At 44.0% G+C, this 25,074-nt stretch overlaps 1 protein-coding gene across 1 annotated transcript in view; it reads left to right on the forward strand.

Moving 5' to 3' along the window:
* Positions 1–24,497, forward strand: part of alpk3a (alpha-kinase 3a) — a 110,696-nt gene extending 86,199 nt beyond the window's left edge. The window contains exons 6-15 of the mRNA XM_059946948.1: positions 3,203–5,035; positions 5,090–5,318; positions 12,401–12,548; positions 12,814–12,941; positions 14,549–14,584; positions 14,676–14,950; positions 17,789–17,877; positions 17,975–18,192; positions 20,363–20,411; positions 24,032–24,497. Of these exons, the coding sequence (XP_059802931.1) occupies positions 3,203–5,035; positions 5,090–5,318; positions 12,401–12,548; positions 12,814–12,941; positions 14,549–14,584; positions 14,676–14,950; positions 17,789–17,877; positions 17,975–18,192; positions 20,363–20,411; positions 24,032–24,497 (3,471 nt within the window). The remainder of the gene's footprint in view (positions 1–3,202; positions 5,036–5,089; positions 5,319–12,400; positions 12,549–12,813; positions 12,942–14,548; positions 14,585–14,675; positions 14,951–17,788; positions 17,878–17,974; positions 18,193–20,362; positions 20,412–24,031) is intronic.
* The last annotated feature ends 577 nt before the right edge of the window (positions 24,498–25,074 follow it).

Raw genomic sequence — 25,074 nt, forward strand, 5'->3', positions numbered from 1 at the left:
TTGTAATTATGTGGTTTTGTGCAGGTCTTGTAGCTTTAGTTTTTGTTTTTGTTTTTGTCTGGTGGATTTGGAGCTCCTTTCCGGGGAACGTGCTAGACAGTAGCACGATATTAATAGGCAGCAGCATCTCCGGACTCTGGATTGGGGATTGCCAAACGTTTCGTGGATTTTCTGGTGTCGTCTGTTTTGTCATATGCTTTTGTGATATCATTCTGGAGGAACGTTGTCTCATTTTTTTAACTGCATTGCATTTGTGGTTTCTAAATGACAATAAACTGAATCGGAATCTGAAAATCGTCCCGTTCTGTGGAAAGAGTGGAGATTGTGACTAAATGGAGAGTCTGACATAGTTGGCTAAATGCCTTCCTTCTAGGGGTAAATTAAATGAGATTAACCTTTCTGGGTTCATCACTAAGGAAGATAGTGTTGTCTAAAGGATTAACAGCTAATAACAGCCAGTGTAAGTAAAAGAAATTCTTCCTCAAGCTTACGTACCCAAGATTGTGACTTGTTTGTTACCATAGATAATTTTTTTTACACTTGGCTTATGGTTCATTACTGTGTAAATTAATATGTCCTTATGAAATGTAATCAGCTAACAGGACTGTGTGATTGTTCAGATGGATATTACGTTCAGACAGATACGCCATCCAACGTGATCCCACAACTCGTCGCATCTAGCTCTCTCTCCATTTGCAGGGATGCTCATTTTGTGACTCTCTGGTCTGCTCTTCCATCCCACCCACCTGCCCCATGCAAGTAGAGGAGATGAAAAATCAATCCTTTCACCTTTTCCCTCTGATCGTCCTGACCCAACAATTTTACCAGCTAAAGCAACAATTCAGGTGCAACGGCAAACCAATTCTGTTGAAGAACTTGCCAAGAACAAACGCGGTCACTACATTCGCCATTCACCATCTGGAATCCCCTACATTAGGCAGATCATGGGTGCTTGCTTTGCGGAGAGCCCCCGTTCAGTTCATGGGTGACCCTGAGCTTCTGGTTGCCTGCCATTTTAACTGACTACACCGCAACCACATTGCATGTGGACCCCAGTACCGACACAACACCAATAGAGGGCTCTGGGTAAGCCAGGCAGCTCTAAGGTAAGGACATGTTCGGCACTGCTTTGGAGGCTGAAGGGCCCGTATTATGCTGTAGGTTTTCTAAGTTTCTATGTTTCTAACACAAGCTTGAGGGCCACTAGGTCAACTTCCACGTGGACTCATTGCACACTTCCAGGACTCAGCACTGAGTTCCAGTTTTATCACGACTGGCTATTTGCATTTGCTTTTCTATTCTCTCTCTTTATTTTCTTTAATTTTATTGAACTGGCCAGCCCAGCATGTCTCAGTGGGCCAGACTATACACTATCGCCTCGACTTCATAATATTAGCAACATACCAGACAGACAGCTGCCCATTCAACAACTGTCTCATTTAATTTTATTCTAGACATCCCCCTTGCTCTGCGCTTTCACCCTCGCCATTCCCCTCTGCTACTGAATTCAGCTTGGGTTTCAGGTTCTGATGACCTGAAACATTAAATGTTCCACAGACGCTGGCAGACTTGCTGAGTTCTTCCAGCATTTTCAGTTTTACTTTCAGATCCCAGTATCTGGCTTTAAATGTTTGCCAGACACCATGTATCTCTGCAATTCGAGCATTTGTTCGGTTTCTTGGATAACCGGGTTTGCATAATGAAAAAATAAACACCAAGCCTAGAAGAGAGAAGTACACGTTATTAAAAAGCAGTGTTAGGAAAACTCAGCTGGTCAGGCAGGGTCTGTGGATAGTTAGTGTTCCAGGTTTATGATGCGTTATTAGAACATGCAAGAAATGTTTGTAGGAAATGTATTAGAACATTTGGGAGTGGAGGTTCCTATCGTGGGCTTCAAGTATTTTTGTGCTCCCACTACAAGGAATAACAAACTGGGTAAACATGTCAAAGTTGCTGGTGGGGACATGGGAGACCCAATCCTTGGTTTAGTTGGGAGAAGATGAGGTTAGAGTGGGTATGCAGGAAATGGAATCACCACGCAGGGAGCCCTGTTACTGATGCGATGGGGGTGGGGGGGGGAGCAGAGGGAAGGCGTGTTGCAGTCCCAGTGGTATAATGAAAAACTAAGCAACAGAGATGTGGGAGGAAATTCTTGGAGCAAGGGAAGAAGTCTTCAATGGAAGTGGAGTGGGAGAAGGTGCAGTTGGTCAACCTGTGGGGGGGGGGGGGGGTCAGTGTCCTAATGGTTCCCTCAGGTGAAGATACAGAGGTCAGGAAGTGGAAGAGATTTGTTAGTGATGGGTTTTGTGAAAGTGAGAGCAGGGTGTCTATAGTTACCAAAGTTGAGGCCTTAGACTCTGGGCTTTAAACAGTTCTTTTCAGGGTAATGGAAGAACCACTGAAGTTTGCAGGCCACTCCATTGGCCTTCTGAGTTGACCACACTATCCCAAAACTAATGTAAACGCTCTTTGTTCAACCCACCACTCCTCTTTTTTGTTACGCACGCTATGCTTATATGTTGACTTTCATTTTGTGCCACAGGACTGGGCACAAAGGTCAGTGTAGAACCTTATTTCCTCAGCACTGCTGTCTTTTACTGAGCACCTTAACGTGGACCCACCTGTGCTTTCAGGTAGACATAAAACAGCCACAAATTGCGAAAGGCAGTCAGACTACCCCCGAGCACCTGGCCTTTGTTAATCCATCAATCACTATAACTAAAACATGCTTTCCAGTTGCTTGTACATATTCTAGTTGCCTATATTATAGCTGTAACTGCACTTGAGAAATAATTCATTGGTTGTAAAGAGTTTTGGACTGTGCTTGGTACAAACAGGAAATGCAGGATTTCTTTCTTCCTTAAATTTCTTAAAATTCTGTTAATTTTGTATTCTGCAGGTGACTGACACTTAGATGGATCGTTTGTTGGAAGTTAACTGACTCGAGGGTGCACAAGTTTATATTTATAATTTTCAGCCTTCTCACTTTTGCTTCAGTGTAAAACCAACTCCAATGTCATTACTTTTGTGTTGCAGATGCTATAATGTACCGACTACAGTCAGTAAAGAAAATCTTGTTAGATTTGAACCACTCTACTTTAAAACTTTACCAATTCCTCCCTAGCAAAACTCCCTGACAAATCTTGTGGCATAGTTTTTGATGCTGATTTAAAAGTTCATCTCTTCTGGTTTTGTTTTTCAGATGTTGGACTTGGAGAAGCAGGCAGAACATGATGCTTCGCCTGCCTCTGAGAGGGTGGACAGTGAGTGCAGTGTTGGTGCCTTCAGTGATGAGTGGGAGAAATTGGATATCCCGAGCAGCCCTGAGCAAACTGACATCTCAGATGTGCAGCCTACTCCAGTGATCTTGACCTTGAAGGTGACAGAGCCATACCTAGGGGACTGTTACAGTGAAGATGTATCACTACCTCAGAGTGACGAAACGGTAAAGCCAGCCATTCGGGGGATAGATGCTGCTACACAGACTGACCAGCAGGAAAGTGTGGGCCTCACAACTGATATTAAAGCAATGGAGCTCACTGCTGCACCTGTTGTAGATACCTCCCAAATTATTGTTGTCCCTCCAACCTGTCCAGAGGAGCCGGTACTAGTAGATCAAGTGCCCCCAACAGCAAAGGAGGCAGTGGGTCAACAGGTTGCTACAGGTTCACGGCCTGAAAGCACATCCATTAGCTTGGCAGTTCCCGTTGTTGAAGAGATTCCTGACGATGCAGGTTGTGGGTTTGAGGAGGAAGAAGTTGCTGAGGTTGAAGGTGAATTGTTGAAAGTCGATCAGGTGGAGAATGCAGGATCTAAGGAGAAGGAGCAAGGAGAAGTATCCCCAGATGGTTTTGGCTCTAACTTTGTGGAAAAATTCCTATCTTATTTAAAAATACCCAGTTTTCTATTGGGTGAAAGATCAGTCACCAGCACTGGGAAACCAGAGGCAAGTACTGATCTTCCACCTGCCCCTGCCTTGCACTTGCGCAGTGAAGACACAACTAAGGAGCGTACAGATCTTTCTGAATCCCCAGCTACTGGTGTGGAGTTGCTGTTGGAGACAGAGGCTGCCCGCGTTCCGGCCAGCACTGAAGACCTCCAGCTCACTGGTGGAGACAATGCATTGGATCCGCCATCAGGAGAGACAGTCATCGATCCTGTTGAACTCAGCATTAGGTCGTTATTGACTACCGTGGAAGAACCCAACATGGACTCTATTATCATTGTGACACCGCCGTCAGAATTAAGCGTCGATGCTCCCCTCTCTTCTGTTGTACACCCACATGCCCATGAAGATGATAGCACTGTCGCTGCGGTCGATACTGGTGATTCAAAGTTAACTCTTCAACCAACTGTCCCAGAGATACCATCCGGAAAGTCTACCAAGCCAAGTAAAACTGAGGCATTAAAGCATCCGAGCTTGGGGGTGGCATCTTCGTCTTCTCTTCCAGTCACCTTGGAAAATAAGAGTCCTGTGAGTTCAGAGGAAGAGCATGGTACTTTGGAAAAAAGTAAAACTGATGTTACTGAGCACAAGTCTGATGTAGACACAGCAGAAGAAAGCAGCAGGGTGGAGAACATTATAGGAGATGGAAATAAGCTGTTGAAAGTGTCATCTGTCCCCAGTGATGGAACAGTTCCCACTCTGGAAACTGTAACACCAAGTTCTGGAGATGCAACCCCTGGCAGTGCTCTGCAGACAGCAAAGATAATGCCTGTTGTGCGGGTGGCAGAACTAAGCCAGGTACCGTGCATTGTGGTGGACAGTGTAACAGCTAAGAGCACAGTGCAGGAGAGAATAGAGGATGACAAGGCAGTGAAGAAAGACGCACCCACAGCACGAACTGTGCAGGGCTCGGGCACCAAGGCAAAGCCCGGCGATGCGCTGCCTTCCATTCCGTCTGCCACTCCAGAGGAGCTTGCCTCAGGAGCCCGCCGCAAGATCTTCCTGCCCAGGTCCAAGCAAGTGGACGAGTTGGAAGGGCTCGTTTTGGAAGTGCCTGGCTTGCCAGCGCACCCAAAGAAAGAGGAAGCAGTGCGGAAGGTCCACACTGAGGGGAGCATCGGCCACGCGGAGGAGGAGGAACAGAGTCGATTCCCATTAACTCCCAAAAGGAGCGCGGCGCTGCTGCAAGCTCCAGCAGTGCCGCAAACCACGCCGCTGGAGAGGTATTCCCCAACGACAACACGCAAGATGTCCACGCTGGAAGTACCAAAGCTTTACGAAGACCCCGGAGACAAGGCAGAGACAGCCATGGACTCTGCTAGAAGTGGAGGGAAAACTGAGGATACCAAATCAACAAAGAACTTCTTGAAAGGTAAGAGGTCGAGTTAACCTTTGCCAGAAATTTAGCCTGGGCTGCAAAGGTCCATTTCTGTAGCATCCCAAGTTGCTAAGGGAAGCAAGAGCCAAGATTGCTGGGGCTCTGATGGAGATTTCTGCATCTTTGTTAGCCGTGGTGGAGATACCAGAAGACTGGGGGACAGGGGTGGCTGCTTTTGCTGTCTTGTTCAAATAGAACATTAGAAATAAGACTGGAAGCTATAAGCTAGCAAGCCTACATTAGTGGCAGGGAAATTGGTAGAGAAGTTTCTAAGGGACAGGACTTGGAAAAGCAGAGATTGACTAGGAGGAGTTAGCATGGTTTTATAAGGTGGAGATCAAATGATCACAAATCTGATTATTTTTGATCACATAACTGAAAAACCTAGTGAAGGCTACGGTAGGTGTAGTTTACACGGGCTTTCATAAGGCTTTTGATAGGATACAACATGATAAACTGGTCCAGAAGGGCAAGGAACGAGGGATTTGAGGCACGCTGGCTAATCAGATGCAAAAGTGGCTTTGCGATAAGAGGCAGAAATTAGTGAGAGATTGGGGTTTTTCTGCCCATGTCTGTAACAAGTGGTGTGCCTCATTGATTAGCTCCATGGTACTATATAGAAATGACTTGTAATATATAAACACCTTTAATGAGAACGTATGTGGTCTGATTAACAGGTCATATGTCAGCTGGAAAATTGGGCAGAAATGTAGCAGGTGAAATTTAATCCAGACAAGTGTGAGGTCATATACTTTGGAAGTACTTCTGGTAGGACGTATGGAGTAAGTGGCAGGGATCTTGGAAGTACTGATATACAGAGAGACCTTGGGGTGGAAGTCCACCTTGAAAATGGTGACACCATAAGGTGGTAAAGAAGTGATTTGGTATGTTTGTCTTCATAAGGTGAAACATTGAGTGTAAGAGTTAGGACATCATGATGTAGTTGTATAAAACATTGGTTTGACTACATGTGAGATATGTGAATAATTCTGGTCATCACACAACCTGCAGGATGTGTTAGAAAAGCGTGCAGAGGAGATTCACCAAGATGTTGTCTGGAATGCTGTTATAAGAAGATCATTGGATAAAGTGGGTTTATTTTCACTGCAATATAGGAGGCAGAGAGGATGGCCTGATAGAAATTTATAAAATTGTGAGTGGTTAGACAGTATAGAGAGTCAGACTTCTCCTTTGCATGACACGAGATGTTTATGGCTCTGGAGGCGGGCAGATTCGAGGTTGGCGTCACCGTCCAGTGTGTCGTGGGACGGTGCAACTGGCTGCTGGCTGTGTGCCCAGACACCCGAGTTCTTTGGGCGCAGAGCTCGGAAAAAGCAACACAACAGACTTTTAATATCATAAACTGTCAAGTTTTGTTATGTCTGCCTTCTCGCTGTGAAACGAGGACACCTCTTTTTCCCTTATTAGGGAGAGAGAGAGCCTGTGGTATGTCGAATTATTGGGTGAACGAGTAGTCTTTGGGGTACTGCAAGTTTGTGTCTTTATTGATGCTTTGCTGCGCACTCGAGTGCTCGGTGGGGGGTGCCGATGCTTTTTGCTGGTGGGTGGGGGTTGTTGCTTTGTTGCTGCTTGTGAGTGGGAGGGGGAGCTGGGAGGGGCTGGGGTTCTAACATTTAACTGTCATTCATTCTTCGGGCACTCCTCTGTTTTCATGGATGTTTGCAAAGAAAAAGAATTTCAGGATTTCATATTATTTACATTTCTCTAATTGAACCTATTGAAACAAGAGATCTAGAACTAAGGGAGAAGCTTAAACGAGATCTGAGAGGTTGCAGTTTACATACAGAGGATGGTAGGTATTTGGAACAAGTTGCTTGAGGAGATGGTGGAGACAGATATAATTACAATGTTTAACAAGTATTTGGACATATACTTGGAAAGGTTTAAAGGGATTTTGGCATAATGCAGGCTAATAGGACTAGTGGAGGTAGGAATCACAGTTAGTATGTACAAGCCTCAATTTTGTGCTGTACAATCCTTCGACTCAATTTAAAAATTTTGTTCAGGCCTTTTACATCTTTTGGGGTCACTTGAAAGCTTGGAAACAGGAAAATAGTTATTGTGCTTCACAGTGATGTTTGCACTACTCTAATCACAGGAAATTCATGGATTTTTCTGTTCAAATAGTTGGATTTTAAGTGGGTATTTTAAAATGTGTTTGTCGTCTACATCAGTGATATGGGTAATACTGTACTAAACCGGATCAGCAAATTTGTGGATGACACCAAGATTGGGAGTAGAAAGGACAGTGATGAAAGTTATCAAAGAATGCAATGGGATTTGGACCAGCCTGGAAAAATGAGCTGATATATAGCAGTTGGAATTTAGTGTAGACAAGTGTGAGGTGTTGCACTTTGGGAAGACAAACCAGAGTAGGGCTTACACTGTGAACAGTAGGGCGCTGAGGAATGTGATAGACTCATAATTCCTTAAAAGTGGTGTCGTAGGTAGATAAGTTCGTAAAGCGAGCTTTTGGCACGTTGGCCTTCATAAGTCAAAGTACTGAGTACAGGAATTGGGATGTTCTGTTGGAGTTGTATAAGATGTTAGTGAGGGCTAGTTTGGAGTATAGTGTGCTATTTTGGTCACCTACCTACAGGAAAGGTATTGTTACGATCCAGCAACAATGAATATAGAATTGAGACAGGTTTTTTATAACAAATAAAACATCTATTAAACACTGCTCAAAAAACCTAAAAGTAAACAAAGGACTAACTTAACCGGCAGTCGGCTGCTACACGGCAGCTCGAACAGTTCCTAAAGCGATAATGCAAAAACTGTTCTTAGAGTGATGATGTAAAAAGTCCAAGTGATTTATACTGTCAGTTAGGAGAGACTTTCCTTGAAGTTATAAATTCTCTCATGCTGTGACGTTACTGCTGATCCCAGCGGAAATATATGTTGCCGAAAGGATTTACGATGAAGGTAATAAAACGACTTAAAGGCGCTGACCTTTCCTTGGTGAAACCCTGCTCCAGTCCTTTATGCTCTTTAGCAGGGATTATCTTGGATTCAGGTTACTAATTCCTTCCGAATGAGGATCAAATAAGGTCGAACCTGTTTTACCACCAGCAACACCAACTTTTCTCGATCCTTCGGGTTTTCCGAACTTTGATAATTCTTCTCTCTCCGACTGGACTTTAACTGGCAGCGATTTTCAGAACTGCCAGCAAACAACGATTCTTACAGTAGAAATTAAAACTCCACTTTTAAAACGAAACTGCGTCATAAAATCAGATACGCAGCAGAACGGAGTCGCTGACGAATTAAGCCACGAGCTGACCCGCGTCATGGGGTTGCGTGCTCCTTTTATATCCTGTTGAAAGAGGCCATCACATGACCTCTCACTGGCGGGAAAATTACATCACCATCACAAGACAGTTACATCATGGTCACATGACAGTCACAAGATACCCACAGGTACGTAACAGTATCAGTAAGATTGAAAGAGTGCAGAAAAAATTTACAAGGATGTTGCCAGGTCTTGAGGCCTGAGGATAAGGAAAAGTTGAATAGGTTAGGAATTTATCCCTTGGAGCGTAGGAAAATGGGCACCAGGGTAGCATAGTGGTTTGCATGGCGCTATTATAGCTTCGGGTATCAGAGTTCAGAGTTCGACTCTGGTGTCCTCTGTAAGGAGTCTCTGTATGTCCTCCCTGTGGAATGCGTGGATTTTCCCCAGGTCCTATGGTTTACTCCCACCGTTCAAAAACGTTGCGGGTAGGTTAATTGGTCATTGTCCTGTGATTACACTGGGGTCAAATCGAGGCGGTTGGATGTTGCTAGGAGGTGTGACTTGAAGGACTGGAAGGACCTACTCTAAATAAGTAAATAAATAAAATGATGGGAGATTTGAGAGCGGTGTACAAAATTATGAGGGGTATAGATAGGGTAAGAGCAAACAGGCTTTTTCCATTGAGGTTGGGTGCGACTAGAACTGGAGGGCATGCGATAAGGGTGAAAGGTGAAATCTTTAAGGGGAACATGAAGGAGAGCCTCTTCACTTAGAGGGTGGTGAGAGTGTGGAACAAGCAGCCAGCACAGGAGCTCGATTTCAACATTAAGAGAAATCTGGATAGGTACATGGATGGGAGGATTATGAAGGGCTATGGTGCGTGTGCACATTGATAGGACTAGGTAGATTAATGGTTCAGCATGGACTAGATGGGAGGAAGAGCTGCTTCTGTAGTGCTCTATGACCTGATGACTCAACAGGTTGTGTGTACCAATGGATTGGCAAAAGCTGCTTATCTAATGTGCTTTTATTCCTATAAATAACACATACTGTAGGTCCATTTAACTACATTCCCTGTGAAGTTTGAGGTTGAGGTATAGAACCTAGGTAGATCTTTCATTAATTCTGTAAAGGAGTGATATTTTATCCCCGCCCTTTGAAATATGTTCCTACTCTTCTAGGAAGTACAAAATGAAACCTTTTGCATTGGGGGCAATGTTCAACCGTCTGCCCGCTCGTTATCCACCCGCCATATTGGTACCCAAGTAATAACTCATCACTCCTTTGGGCTGGAATGATGACGATATTTACTGGCTGCGCAGCTCCCTGACCCACATAGGCTCTCAGTATTTATTTCAGAAAGAAGAGTGCTGCAGTTATTGGAGCTGCTGCTGCTTCTCAAGGCCAGAGATGTGGTTCAGTCCCGAACTCGCGTGCCACTTGTTCTCTCTTCAATCAACCACGTGTGGTTCCCTTGAGTGCCCCCTTTTCCTCCCACATCCTAAAGACGTGCAGGCCGGAGGGTTAATTGGCTGCTGTAAGTTGCTCCTAGTATGGAGGGGAGTGGTAGAATTGGGGGTGGGAGGTGGGGGGAGTTGCTGGGAATGAGGGGGAGATTAAAAATAAGACTGATGTAGGTGGATGGTTGACGGTCCACATGGATTCTGGGTGCTAAAGGGCCTTTTTCTGTGCTGAGCTCTCAGTGACTCTGAACCTAACACGTTCAGAGTTCGCACTTCATAAGACCTCCTATAGGGCTCTAAGAATCCTTGATAATGCCTGTTCCTGCATCATCTAGTGAGCGAATTATACCCAGCTTTAATCCCTGTAATATATTTGTAGGAATAGCTCTAATCAAATGGGTGACAATGTGTGAAAGTCACTTAAGTCATCTCCATTCTCTTTCAAAGATGGTGCTTATCAAACTTTTGGTCACGGTCTTCCTCAGGAAGTTCCTGATGGGAGCAGAGGTCCTCTATTCACAGCAGTACTCTGAGGAGGAAGTATCATTATCAAACACACTCAGTGGCCACTTTATTAGGTACACCTGTACCTCTGCTCGTTGACACAAATGTCGGATCAGCCAATCATGTGGCAGCACCACAGTGTGTAAAAGTATGCGTTGGGCTCAGTTGTATTTTCAGAATGGGGAAGAAATGTGATTTAACTGCTTGGACTGTGAAAAGATCGTTGGTGTGGGTCAGATTCATTTGAGTATCTCAGAAACTGCTGCTATCCTGGGATTTTCACATGCAACAGCATGTAGAGTTTATGGAGAATGGTGCGTTAAGCAAAAGGCCCAGTGAGTGGCAGTTCTGTGGTGAAAATGCCTTGTTAATGAGAGGGGTCAGAGGAGAATGGCCAGACTGCTTCAAGCTGACAGGAAGGTGACAGCAACTCAAATAAGCACAATTTACAACAGAAGAACATTTCTGAATGCACAACACATTGAACCTTGAAGCAGCAGAACTCCACGACCATACACTCAGTGACCTCCTTATTAGGTGTAGAAGCTGTCTGATAAAGTGGCTTCTGAATGCATATGACTCTGTCTTGCACTTTGACACTCCAGAGAATTGCTTGAGATGTTTTGTTATGTTGAAGATGCAATAAAAAGTGGAAATAAACAGAATATTCAGAATGGTGGGTTGCTATTTCTCGAAAAATAACAATATATTAATAGTGAGAATTAAAAAAATGAAAACTGAGTATGCTGAAATTCTGAAATTGAAACAAATTTGCTGAAAATACTCAGCTGGTCAGGTAGCAGCTGAGATGATTATATGTTATGGGGTTTAGATAGGTCACAGTACTAGGGAAGTAAATGATCATTGTCATGTTTAGTGAATAAAAACCCACACAGAAGCACAGTAACTTAGATGAAGATGATAATGATAAGCTAAGGTGAATAGTTGAGCCAATAGTTCTTGTGTATATTGTTAATGATTTGTAAAGTAACTTGACGTTTAACTGATGGTTTAGTTTTAAAGAAGCTATGTGAAAGACGTACACTATGGTGACCTAAGAAAGGTTTGATAATCCAGTCAGAAAGAGGGACTAAATCATGGCTTTCTCTCTTACTTACTCCCAGTGTAGGGCACACTACAGTCGGCCCTCCTTATCCGCGAATTCCGCATGTGCGAATTCAACCAACCGCGAATTGTGAAAACCCGGAAGTGCTCTTTCAGCACTTGTTGTTCCAGCATGTACAGACTTTTTTTCTTGTCATTATTCCCTAAACAATGCAGTATAACTACTACTTTACATAGCATTTACATTGTATTAGGGAGGATATGCGTGGGTTATCGTAGATTGCGATCGAAAAAAATCGAAAGTTCTCTTACTAAGTAAGTTGGAACAGGTACATCCGGTATTATTTAGCATCAGTTAGTCAAACGTTTTTCTTAGTATATAGTATATATTTTACCTTTCTATGCATATAAAAGCTTAAGAACATATGTTTCAGCGCCAGGCTTTCCCGAGTTCTATCGAGTGACAAACCGCTCCTGAGTGCACTCTCCACCGTGCAGGGTTGATGTGGAGGATCAAAACCCCAAAACCCAATAATTATATCACTGCGTTGCTTAGTAATAATTATAGCTTTCATTGGGGCAGAGCCTTTCTCACTTTATCCTTTATAATTCCGGGGGGTGTCCTGGAACCACTCCCCTGCGGATAAGGAGGGCTGACTGTATATCCATCCTTGAAAAGCAACTTCCAGCATATTCTGCTTGAGCTGCTGACTCTGTATCAGTGCCCCCATTTGCTGGTGCTTGTCTGTACCACCCTGTCACCAACTCTCACATTGTTCCATCTTTAGCTCCACAGGTGATTCGAAAGATCAGAGCTGAACAATTTTCAGATGCTTCTGGGAACCTGAAGCTTTGGTGCCAGTTCTTTAATGTGCTGAATGACTCCACCATCAGATGGGACAAAGATGGACTTCGCTTGAACAAGCTGAAGCGAAGGTAGTCATCACCAGCTTTACTCCTGTGCACTGGGACCCAGTGATAGATACCTGGTTTATTTGTTTCAAATGGATTGGTTCCTTGTTGTGGTTTCATTTGGGAAATACTGTAGGCAACTCTTTTAAAGATTTTGGGGCAATGTCTTGTGTTTGGCAGTGGATTCTTGCAAGGTACGGTGAAAAAGCCTGGTTCCACTGTGGTAATGCTTAGAACGGCTTAGATTTGGCTAATATTTATTTCCCTTTCTTGGTGGCTATTTTTTCAGCGCTGGTGATGAGAGTCAGGTGTCACTGGCAATTGTAGAGGCTTCGGCGAAGGACTGTGGTGTTTACAGGTGTGTCATGGAAAACGAATATGGTTCAGATGCCACCGATTTCCTCTTGAGCAATGAAAGTAAGTGGAGATGTTAGGTTGATTTGTAAAGCTTCCAATGTTTTTGTGGGGGCACTGGGGATGGGTTTGTCATAGTTAAGAACCTAAATGTAATAAGAATTGTAGTGTTCTTTCTAAGAGCAGACAAAGGCACAAAGGGGCAGATGAAAGATCCTTTTGACCTGTGGTAGCATGTTTATCATCTTATCTGTTTTGGACATTAGAACGACTTTATAAAAATCTGTTATTGGAGTACAGGTCCATTATTGGTGAACCAAATGTCTGATAGAGCGATGACACTAAGAAAGGTCATTGGCCTCTGTTTCCGCAGAAGGTTAATGAAACTGGGCACATTCCCTTTGATCCCTCACTGATTTGTATAGGTGCATCTTGGAAAACAACCTTTCCTGCTGGCTTGGTATGGCTGAGACTGCAAGAGAGTTGTGGACTAGGCTCAGCACGTTGCAGAAGCCAGCCTTCCCTCGTGGACTCTGTCTGCACTTCTCGCTGCCAACAAAATCAGAGACCCCACCATTCCAGTCTTCTCTCCTCTTCCATCAGGTCCTTAGAACTGCTGCTCACAGGACGTTTTGCTTTTCACACCATTCTCTGCAAACACTAGAGACTGTGTATAAAAATCCCATGAGATCTGTAGTTTCTGAGATAATTACGCCATCCCATCTGGCACCAACAATCGTTCCATGGTCAGTCACGTAGATCACGTTTCTCCCTCTTTCTGATGTTTGGTCTGAACAACAAACAAATTTCTTCTTCTTCTGACTTTTAATGGTGGTTGGCAGCCCAACTTGAAGGTGCATTACCGCCACCTACTGGACTGGAGTGTGGTGCAGAGAGTTAGGAAATAAAAGTCCTACTAGTTCTTTATTAACTGAAAACTAGATTATCCCAGAAAGCACTAGAGATTGTAACTCACGAAAAACTGTGAATTAAATCACAAACAAGATAAAATCTACAGATGCTGGAAATCCATGTAACATGCACAAAATGCTGGTGGAACTCAGCAGGTCAGGTAGCATACAGTCCCGTTGAAGGGTCTCAGCCCGAAATGTCGTTGATGCCTGACCTGCTGAGTTCCTCCAGCATTTTGTGTGTGTTACTGTGAATTAAAGTCACTCCAAAACTCAATAAAGTTTAAAAATGAAAACTATCAACTCCCAAAAATATTAGTGAAGCCTCCATTTTTGATTTTTTTCAACCTTGTATGCTTAACTGAACCTCTTGACCATTTTCATGCGTGCTTTCATGCATTGAGTTGCTGGCACATAATTGACTGATTAGGTATTTGCATTAACGGCCAAGTGTACAGGTGTACCTAATAAAGCGGCCACTGAGTGTTTGATAATGATACTTCCTCCTCAGAGTGCTGCGGTGAATTGTGAGGACCTCTGCTCCCATCAGGGATTTCCCGAGGGCTGCACCTTAACCTATTGTATCAAAATAGTATAGAATTAATGGGGAAAAAAACATGATTAGATCTTGATTTCCTCTGAGCTAGTTTAAATTGGTCTAGGATTTTATGTCCTTCCTCAAAACTACCCTAGTAAGAAATGCTGCTGCTGTTTGTTTTGTTTTTGTATGCATATTAAAATCTCTTATCATTGCTGCAGCGTTGAGTGGATTTATTTCAAGAGAAGAAATTGAAGGTAAGGTTCATGCTTCACTGAGTTTCTTTATATCCTCCTCATTGTTGTTTCTAGTCTAATGTGCCTGCATTGCCTTGGGTCTGTGTTTCAGTGGGTGAGGAAATCGAGATGACCCCCATGCCAATCACCAAAGGTTTAACTGACACAGGTTTCTGGGGCAACAAACTCTTTGGCAGAATTATGACAAAGGACCTTTACGTTGGTAATGGATTTCGGCGTAAAGCGAGCCGGGTGAAGGTCATCTATGGATTAGAGCCGATATTCGAATCTGGTGCTACTTGTATTGTCAAAGTGCGAAACTACATTTCTTATGGGACCAAGCATGAGAGTAGCCTTACTGAAAGCAACCACAATCTCACTATGCAAGTAAGTCGTAATTACGTCAGAAGTGATTCTATTGCAGTGTCAATGGATGGTTTTCCTTATTTTCTCATCAACCTTGATGGGTTGGTATTGGCATTCTGGAAACTGAAGGATCAGAAAGTTGCAGGACAATAATATACAGGAGCAGAATTAGACAATTTAACCCACTTAAGTCTGCCCTGCCATTCATTTGTGGCTGATCTCAACTCAATTCTCCCACGTTCTCCCCATAACCCTTAACATACACTCACCTGTCAAGAATATATCAATCTCTGCCTTAAGTACGCTCAATGACTTGGCCTGCACGGCCCTCTATAGCAGCGAATTCCTCAGCTTCACCATCTGGCTGAATAAATTCCTCCTCATCGCTGTTTTAAAAGGATATCTCTTTATTCTGGGGGCGTGCCTAGATTCTCCTACTTATGGAAATATCTTTTCTACGTCCATTCTATCCAAGCATTCATCTGGTGGCATTTGTGAGTTTCACAGGGCAGATTTTGGGAAATTCTTCATTGACTGGATGGGGACATGGTTGGCAAGGCCAGCTATTTCTCTCCTCAGGATGGTGAAATGCTGAAACTCTCTACCCTGCTTGGCTGTGGAGGCTAGGCCATTGGTCATGTTCTCCCATAAGACTGCATTTTTGAAACAGCATGGGATTGAAAGCTACAGGAAATTGGTACTGAAGAGGAAATGGTTGTAGTGGAAAGCTGGTAAGGCTTGGAAGGACTTGGTGCCCTAACCTCACTCCTAATGTCTTATGTTCATAGCAATTACTAACCTGCAGCATCTGTTCCCAGGATGAGGCTTTCCGTTCCAGGACATCCCAAGTGTCCTCTTTCTTTAAGAATCGTGGTTTTCCTTCTACCGTCATCAACGATGCCCTCACCCGCATCTCCTCCATTTCCCGCACTTCGGCCCTCATCCCATCCTCCTGTCACCACAACAGGGACTGTGTTCCGCTTGTCCACCTTGTTTTCCTTGTTCACCTACCACCCCACCAGCCTCCGGATCCAGCATATTATCCTCCACAACTTCCGCCACCTTCAACAGGACCCCAACATTAAGGACATCTTTCCCTCTCTACCCCTCTCTGCTTTCCGCTGTGATTGTTCCCTTCACGACTGCCTGGTCCACACGTCCCTTCCCACAGATCTCCCACCTGGTACTTATCCCTGCAAGTGTAAGTGCTACACCTGTCCCTACACCTCCTCTCTTAACACCATTCAGGGCCCCAGACAGACCTTTCAGGTGAGGCAACACTTCACTTGTGAGTCTGTTGGGGTCACCTATTGCATCCGGTGCTCCCGGTGCGGTCTCCTCTACATCGGCGAGACCCGACACAGATTGGGAGACTGCTTCGTTGAGCACCTCCGCTCTGTCTGCCACAACAGACAGGATCTCCCGGTTGCCACCCACTTCAACTCTGCTTCACATTCCCATTCAGATATGTCCATACATGGCCTCCTCTACTGCCATAATGAGGCCAAACTCAGTTTGGAGGAGCAACACCTCATCCACCGTCTGGGTAGTCTCCAGCCCCTTGGTATGAACATTGAATTCTCCATCTTCTGGTAATTTCCTCCCTCTCCTTTCCCCCATCCCACTTTCACTCTGCCTCCTCTTCCAGCTGCCTATCACCTCTCTCATGATTCTGCCTTCTACTACCCATAGTGCTTTCCCCTTGCATTCCTTCTCCTGCCTATCCCCTCCCTGCTTCCCCACCCCCACCCCTTGATATTTCCTCTGATTGGTTTTCCACCCTCCCCCACCTTCTTTATGGGGCCCCTATCCCCTCTTTCTTCAGTCCTGACGAAGGGTCTCGGCCCAAAACGTTGACTGCTCGTTTCCACGGATGCTGCCCGACCTGTTGAGTTCCTCCAGCGTGTTTGTACGTGTTGGTTTGACCACAGCGTCTGCAGTGTACTTTATGTTTAATTAGCTCCTTCATGTTCTACTCTCCAGCACCATCTGTTCCATGTGACATTTGCACTCGCTAAGTAGAAATCTCATTTGAATGAATGAAGTGGCTATAATAAACAAATTAATAATATTTAAGTGTTGGGAGGATGTGATAGTGATACTTATGCCTCAGAGTGGTAGTTACTATTTGAGGGGATCACTACTTCCATCAGCGACTTCCTGAGGAGTGCCCCTCACCCTAGTGACTCAAATTAATGCAGAGTGGAAAGTAACTCGATTATTGTAGGTCTTGCCTTCCTCCTTGGAAGTTGTTCTAGGATCTTGTGACCTTCCTCAGAATATCTGAGCTGTCTTGGTGCAAGTATGCTGTTAGACTTTGATATCAAACTCCTGAACCAGAGCCTTTATCTGAGATCTCTCGTGGGAGAAGATTACCTGGCAGATAATGGAGCAGACTGAAGGATATAATCAAAGTTTCCTTGATGAATTGCAGTACCTCCACTGACTCCAGGGCACCTCTGACCAATGGAGAAGAGGGAAAGCTTTTGGTTTTCTATTAGGGGAGCATGTAGAGGCTTTGCGCAAGTTGAGGAAGGAATGTTTCCCGTAAATGGCCTATCCACCTGGTAAGCTCCCACCCACCACCTCCTGCCCCATCCACAGAAGAGTTTGCAGTTCTCGTATCAATCTCTTTAGTCATCTGAGAACTTATAGACCTACAGAGAAAGCCATTCACCCTTGATCTTAAGGGATTGCTGAAGAAGAAAGAGTGTTACTGATTGAGAGTGTTTGGGTGAGAGTAATGCCATTAGTTCTGGTTGTCATTCCAATAATAATGGCAATGTTCCTGGGGTTCTCAATGTAGGACATTATGATAATATTTGAATTTATTCTAAAGCATCTTTTTTTAATTTACAGGAATGTAAACTTCAAAATACAGCAAGAGAATACAGTAAAATATTTGCAGCTGAAACTCGGGCAGTCGATGGCTTTGGTTCAGTGCCAGAGTAAGTGTTTTGCCTCATATCTCATGTCCCCTCATTACTATAGTCTGATCTTTTCAGAAGATGGTTCTTTATGCCTCACCTGGATTTGTGCTCCTAGGGTAATTCCACTGCACTTGCTCTATCGGCCTGCCAACAACATACCTTATGCAACCATTGAGAGGGACTTGGTTGGACAATTCATGAAGTACACTATGGAAGACAAGAGCAAGAACTTGGTAGATGAGACTGCCTCTGAAATTGAGCAGAAGTGTCACGCCTTTCAACACTGGGTTTACCAATGGACAAACAGCAACTTGCTAGTGACTGACTTGCAAGGTAGGATAACTGTTACACCTTGTAGAACCGAGGGGGTTTTGCATGAAGTACCTCTGTAGACTTGGGAAAGACTAGCTCTGTAACGAAGAAGGTACCTTCAGAGATGCAATTCCTCAGAAGGTGTTATACTCCATTTTTGCCCCTCCGTAGTTACTTTATAAAGGTAGAACAGTGGCTGTGAAACAGAGCCCGAAAGGGAGATGCTTATGGCTGGGAATTTGTACCATGTACCAACGTGAGTCAAGCCCCATTGTTAATGCATCTACCATATATTGATAGGGTTGAATAAAGTGGATGTGACAGGAATGGTTCTGGTAGTGGGAGAGTCTTGGACTAAAGGACACAGCCTCGGAATAAAAGGCCATCCCTTTAGAACTGAGATGAGGAGAAATTTTTTTAGCCAAAGGGTGTTGGATCTATAGAATTCATTACTATAGACAGCTGTGGAGGCCAAGCTATTAGGTATATTTAATGAGGGGTTAATGGGTTCTTAATTAATTATGGTGTCAAAGGTTATGGGCAAATGTAGGAGAATAAGGTTGAGAGGGAGTAATATATCAGCCATGGTCAAATGGTAGTGTTGGCGCGTGGCCTAGTGGATAAGGCAAGGGACTAGTAATCTGAAGGTCACTGGTTCGAGCCTCAGCTGAGGCAGTGTGTTTATGTCCTTGAGCAAGGCACTTAACAGCACATTGCTCTACGACGAAACCCTTCTCAACATTGGTAGCATGGAGAGGGGAAGGCAACTTGGGCATCTGCCGGTCTCCCATACAACCCTGCCCAGGCCTACGCCCTGGAAACCTTCCAAGGCATAAATCCATGGTCTCACGAGACTAACAGATGCCTTTAGATCAAATGGTGGAGCAGACTCAATGGGCCAGTATCTGCTCCAATGTCTTGTATATCTGGACATTAGGATAGCAACAGGCTGCAGTCCTTCAAAGCACACAGTAATCAATCATGCAGCCTGAACTGTACATTACTGCTACACAAGACTCACCAGTGACCTTCCCTTTTCAATGAAGATGATAATAAATCACCAAATAAAATTGAGGGGGCCGTGTGACTGTTACCAGGAGATGAAAGCTGTGGCAGGTTACCTTGCTGCGGGCGTGCCTCAGTTTTGTGGACGCTGGGTATCAATGTATTTCTGAGCTCTTGTACATGGTGCTGCGTACGTTCTTGTGTGCCTGATCTTTCCTGGAGGCTTTCCCTGCAACGGAGCACCGTGGTGATAAAGTAGCAGTATTACCATGTCTGAGGTGGCTGGCAGTCGAAGCTTCTTGCAGTGGGTGGGAGAATCTGGTTCCTCTGCCCATGCGATTCCTGGTGAGATTCACTGTTAGATTTAACGTCAATTGCTAGCCCATTCCTCAGTGGTCCAAGTCATCCCACCAGCTAGAAAATCTACTTAATAAAGTACACCCCTCTTTGTGCTCGAGGAAAAGCAGTAACATTGAGCTAGGTGAAGTTCTGCACTTGGTTGGGCAAAGGGTCACTAAATTGCCACTGTATATAGGCAAAGGATGGGATGGGGGAGAGAATAAAATGGGCTGGAGTAGGATGAGTGTACGAGGGTCTAGTTGTCATTGAGATAAATGGACCCGCCCTGTGCTGTGTTACTCTGTGACACCCTGACTAATTCCTAAATGTTTGTCCTGGAAATGAGGCACTTTAAGGGACAGGATTCTTCACAGGTTGCTCTGCTCCGATGTTTGTAAAGATTAATCACTGTGAAGGTAAAATGGTGGTTGGGAAGCACAGAGTTAGGGACTGGGCTTCCCTGGGCTAGGTATTCCTTCTGCTCAGAGCCAAGGAGTTGCATGTTATGGCAACGTGCCCTTTGGCCCATTGAGACCCTGCCATCCATTAAATCCCCATTGACATTAGTCATACGCCAGTCCCATTCTATTCTCTAATTAATGTTCAAAACTGCAGGTCTTTGGGGGTGGCAGGAAACTGGAGCAGCTAAAGGATGGAAAATGTCTTCACAGGGAGACTGTTAATTCCATGTGGAGAGCACTGGAGATCCGGTGTGAGGCCACATCACTAGGCAGCAGTCCTGTCCGAGGGCCCATCGTGCCTCGAGTGAGACCCAAGTCATTTTGGTAGTATTATGCTATTATTATTTGCTCATTAAACTCTTCCACCTGTTTGCTTTTCCACACAGGAGTGGGACTGAAGATTACAGGTGTGCAGATTGCAACTAATTCCAAAGGGTAAGTCCCGGTTATAATTCATCCAGCACAGACAAACGCCACAGAAGGCTCCTTTTCCAGAAGTTTAATCTGGTTCAGTCCAAGTGTGACTTTATGCGTGCATCCTTCCACATATTAATTTGCATATTCATTACAATTTGCTTCCATTGCAAACACTTCTGATTATAAAGTTGATGGAATTTGGATTTTGAGAGTAGAACTGGTAAGCCATCTACAGCACCAAAGATGCCTTGCAACGGATACTGTAGTTTCTGGTTAATTGGGACACATCATTTTGGCCCAAATAAGCAGCTGCCCGAATTAGCCAGACTTTCATGGAAATAGTTAAAAGGTATATAAAAAAAGGCAAACTACTATTTAACTGAGTAACAAATTATGTATTTAAGTCAAATACAGAACAAATTAGAACACTACCAATACTAGTATAATACTATAAAACTAGGTACCAGTTCTTAATACTTATCAACAGAAGAATTCATCCAGTGTATGCTGCTGTTTTCTTTTGATTGACTGTAAATGAACAAAATCAGTGCAGATACTTATTGCCTTTCTGCATGAAGCAGAGTTGCAATCTTCCTGCCATCCTGTGTGGTCGCTAGCTCAAGTTGATGATAATTGCCGATGTATCAAGCCTGTAGCTGTAGATCTCAGCGCTCCAGTTATCCCTGCCAGAGTGGTGTTAGGCAGATGGCTTTTAATTTGGTCCAGTAGGGTAATCTTTTTTGGTTACTGTCATATCTTCTTGTGGCATCTTGGCACGTGTCTGAAATTTAAATAAATAGAATTCTCGTGGATCACTGCTTTTGAAGCAGCGCCTGTCTGCCCAAATGGATAACATAATACGGAAGGTTTAGGCCCTTTCCCTAGATGCTGCCTGGACTGCTGAGTTCCTCCAGCATTTTGTGTGTGTTGCTTTGGGTTTTGAACAACTGCAGATTTTCTCTTGCTTGTACATGATATAAACACGCACAGCTGACACTATTTAAAAGCTGTTCGCTCTAAGTGTGGTGTAGTGTCTAAAAGCTTTGCAAGTACACATGACTAACACTAGTCCGAAACAGTTTGACAGCAGTCTCCTGTCCCATTTAAGTGACATAGCGTCCCAAATAAGCAAAGTGAATGCCAGCTATTTTCTTGATTAGGTTTCATTCTTTAAGATTGTCCAAAATAAGCGGCTGCCCTGATTAGTCGACGGTCTAATTTACTGGAAACCACTGTATGGTTCTTCGAGTGAAATTTATCACTGAACCACATCGATATTAGTTTGGGTGAGGAAAATTTGTACTGAGGGTGGAGATGTTTAGAGAGACAGTTCCACACTTGACAGGTTTTGGAACTGAAGGCAGATGGATTAAAATACGTTGCCACGTATGCCTTGAGTTTTCGAAGCATTTAAAATGGAAACAAATTATAATTAGTATGGATTTTATTAACACATAAAACATACAAATGATCAGAGTATAGTGAGGCTTGTTTGCCTCACTATAAGTAGACTAATAAATCTTGTGTTGTTATTAGAAGCATGAATGTGAAGACTGCCTACAGTTTTCCAGTTCCCTCTAGGTAAAGGAGTAGTGTTTGAGGAGTGGACTACAGCTAATGCACTTTTGCTTAAAAAGTGAGTTTGGGAATAAACCGTTTAATTACAAAGGATTAATTTCTGCAGTGAGAAAATAATCAGAATTAATTATAAATGTAAATTTTCATTTAGAAAAGCATAGATTATTCGGGAATAGTCAACATGGATTTTGATTAAGGAGCTATCATATCTGACTAGCAACTTGGATTCTTTGAGGGGGCAACAGAGAGGATTGTTGAGGGGCTACATTTGGTGTGATAATACATTGATTTTAGTCAGTTCGTCATTGTAGCTTGGTTAAGGAAACGCAAAGCCCTTGGAAGAGTGACAAAAGGGACCCAGAACTGTTTTAGTGGCAGAAGGCAGTGGTTAATGGTTACTAAGCATTTTGCTGATTTGAAGGCTGTTAGCAGTGGGTTCCACTAGCTCAGTACTTGGTCCCTTGCTCTTAACAAATTCTCATGTAAAAGCTAACAGTGGCATAGTGGTTAGCACAACGCTTTACAGTACCAGCGACCTGGGTTCAACTCCCGCTGCTGCCTGTAAGGAGTTTGTACGTTCTCCCCGTGACTGCATGGGTTTCCTCTCACAGTCCAAAGATGTACCGGGGTGGTAGGTTAGTTGGTCATGGTAAATTGTTCTACGATTAAAATCGGGGGTTGCTGGGCAGAAGAGCCTATTCTGCACTTTATCTCTTTGTATTAATACATAGAAGTAAATAATGAAGAAGTCCGAAAAGGTCACCAAAACTAACCATGAAGAGGAAAGTTTTAGAATGCCGGAGGTTAGAGATGGTCTGGTCAGACAAGTGGCAAATATAATTTAATCTATAAAGTGTGAGGAAGATAGGCACTGGATGCAACAAAGAAAAAGATGTTTTGTTAAATTGGAAAAAAAGAGGGACCTTGAAGTGCATATACAGGAATCCCTAAAGGTAGTAAGGTGGGTCGGATTGATGGTTAAAAAAGCACATGGAGTGCTTTTCTTTATCAGCTGAGGCAGAGCATAGAAGAGCAAGGATTTCATATTAGAGTAAGATACAGAATGAATTAGACCTCAGCTGCCGAGGAAAGGTGTGATTGTATTGAAGAGGGAGAGGGAGATGTACAAAGGCATTTCACATACACTCCTGAGTTGTTGGCAGGAAGATCAGAGGGGAGATAGGGAAAGTAAAGTCCATGGGGGTGACGGGGGCCTGGAACTTCCTGCTGGAGACATAGTGAGGAAAGAAAGCCTCCTCACATCTGAAGAGTACTCGGGTGTGTAATTAAAGAGTTGTGACCTTCAGGGCCACAGACCCAGTGCAGGATGGTGAACTTGGGCCAGAGAGTAGCAGGATGCACACAATCCAGCCATTCTGTCCAGCTGCTCCCTACTAGAATTTATGTTCTACGTGAATTCCCTTTGCCCCTCATTAACCTTTGATTAGCATAACCTTTAGTCATTTTCCCACATATATTTATCCTCTTTAATGCATCTGTACTATTGACTTCAACTACTCTTTTTGGTAGCATGTTGCATACGTATGTTCCCCCGGAATTCCTGTTGGAGCTTTTAGCCGTTATCTTCTTTATGCTCCTTGCTTTTGGGAGCTGGAAACATCCTATCTCCCTCTGGTTCTCCACCTCTTTCCCTTTATTCCATGGCCCATTTTCCCCTACTATCAGATTCCATCTTCTTCAGCCCTTTTCCTCTTCTGCCTATCGCCTTCCAACTTCTCACGTACTACCCAATTTCCCCCTTCCCTACCCACTTATCTTCCCCTCTCACTAGGATTCATCTATCACCTACCAGCTTGTACTCCTCCCCTGCCCCCACCCTTTTATTCTGGTTCATCTGCCCTCTTTCGTTCCAATCCTGATGAAGGATCTCTGCCCAAAATGTCGACTGTTCATTTCCCTGATGTGTGTGTTGCTCCAGATTTCTAGCATCTGCAGTCTGTCTTGTGTCTGGCATTTCAAATAATTTCTTCTCTAAAACCTCTTTTCCCTGCCTTGCCCTGCATGCAATGCTGAGAGTATAATTGGATTTCTTTCTGCAGGTATCAGGGACTGACAGGAAATCGCTCTTCCTCTGTTATTGATGAATTTCCCGACACCCATCACTGTAACCGCTTTTGCGAGGTGCTGGGGTTGAAGTCATTGAAGAACATTGATAGCCTCCAGCCACATAAACCCAAGGGATCCAAAAGTCCATCGATGACCAGGAGGCCTCAGTCAGCCCAGTCCAGTCCTCAGACCCAGAGAAAGGGTCAGTCCAGCCCACAGACCCAGAGGAAGGGTCAGTCCAGCCCACAGACCCAGAGGAAGGGTCAGTCCAGCCCACTGATCCAACGGAAGGGACAGACCAGTCCACTGGTTCCGCGGAAAGGCCCGACGAGCCCACAAGCTGCTCGAAAAAATGCAACAAGCCCTGGCATTGTAGGCAAAGCAGACAATGCAGAAAACTCGCAGGAAACAGCGAAGGACCAGACTGTGGAGATCCCCAAGTCTGTCAGACTTCGATAGATATGTTGGAGCAACCTTCAGACGGTGAAAGGGCATATCAAGCACTTTTATTTTTGACAAACCATTGCTTAATCTGGAAAGATTTGAGTCGAATGAGGGATACAAGAAACCAATGAAAGTTAAGTGTCATCAACAATAATGTCCCTGGGTACTTAACATCCACAAGAATTCCCATCAGTTCAAACTTACAAGTATGATCATTGGTGGGTGACATTAGTTCCATTTGGGAGGTTCTGAAATCATAAATCAGGAGAACAAAGTTTACATGTTTTATGAGCATCAGTATAATCTTGAGATTGAAATATCCACCTGCATTAACTGTTCTTTATAATATATAGTGTAAGATCTATTATTTTTTATTAATTGGCTTCTAAGTTTATGGCAGGGATAAAACCTTTGCTGCAGGCATGCTGAGGTGGAAAGATGCAGAAGAAAGGGCGTTAATGATGACTACAACTAAGACCCTCAAAGTACTCCATACTGATGAGTACTTTAGTATTCCGAGTGTTTATTTTGGTAACAGATTACGGGTAAGTGAAGTATTTGGTATATATTATGATTAGTTGGATGGGGGATT

The sequence above is a fragment of the Hypanus sabinus genome, chromosome 21 (assembly GCF_030144855.1).
Source record: "Hypanus sabinus isolate sHypSab1 chromosome 21, sHypSab1.hap1, whole genome shotgun sequence".
Taxonomy (NCBI): domain Eukaryota; kingdom Metazoa; phylum Chordata; class Chondrichthyes; order Myliobatiformes; family Dasyatidae; genus Hypanus; species Hypanus sabinus.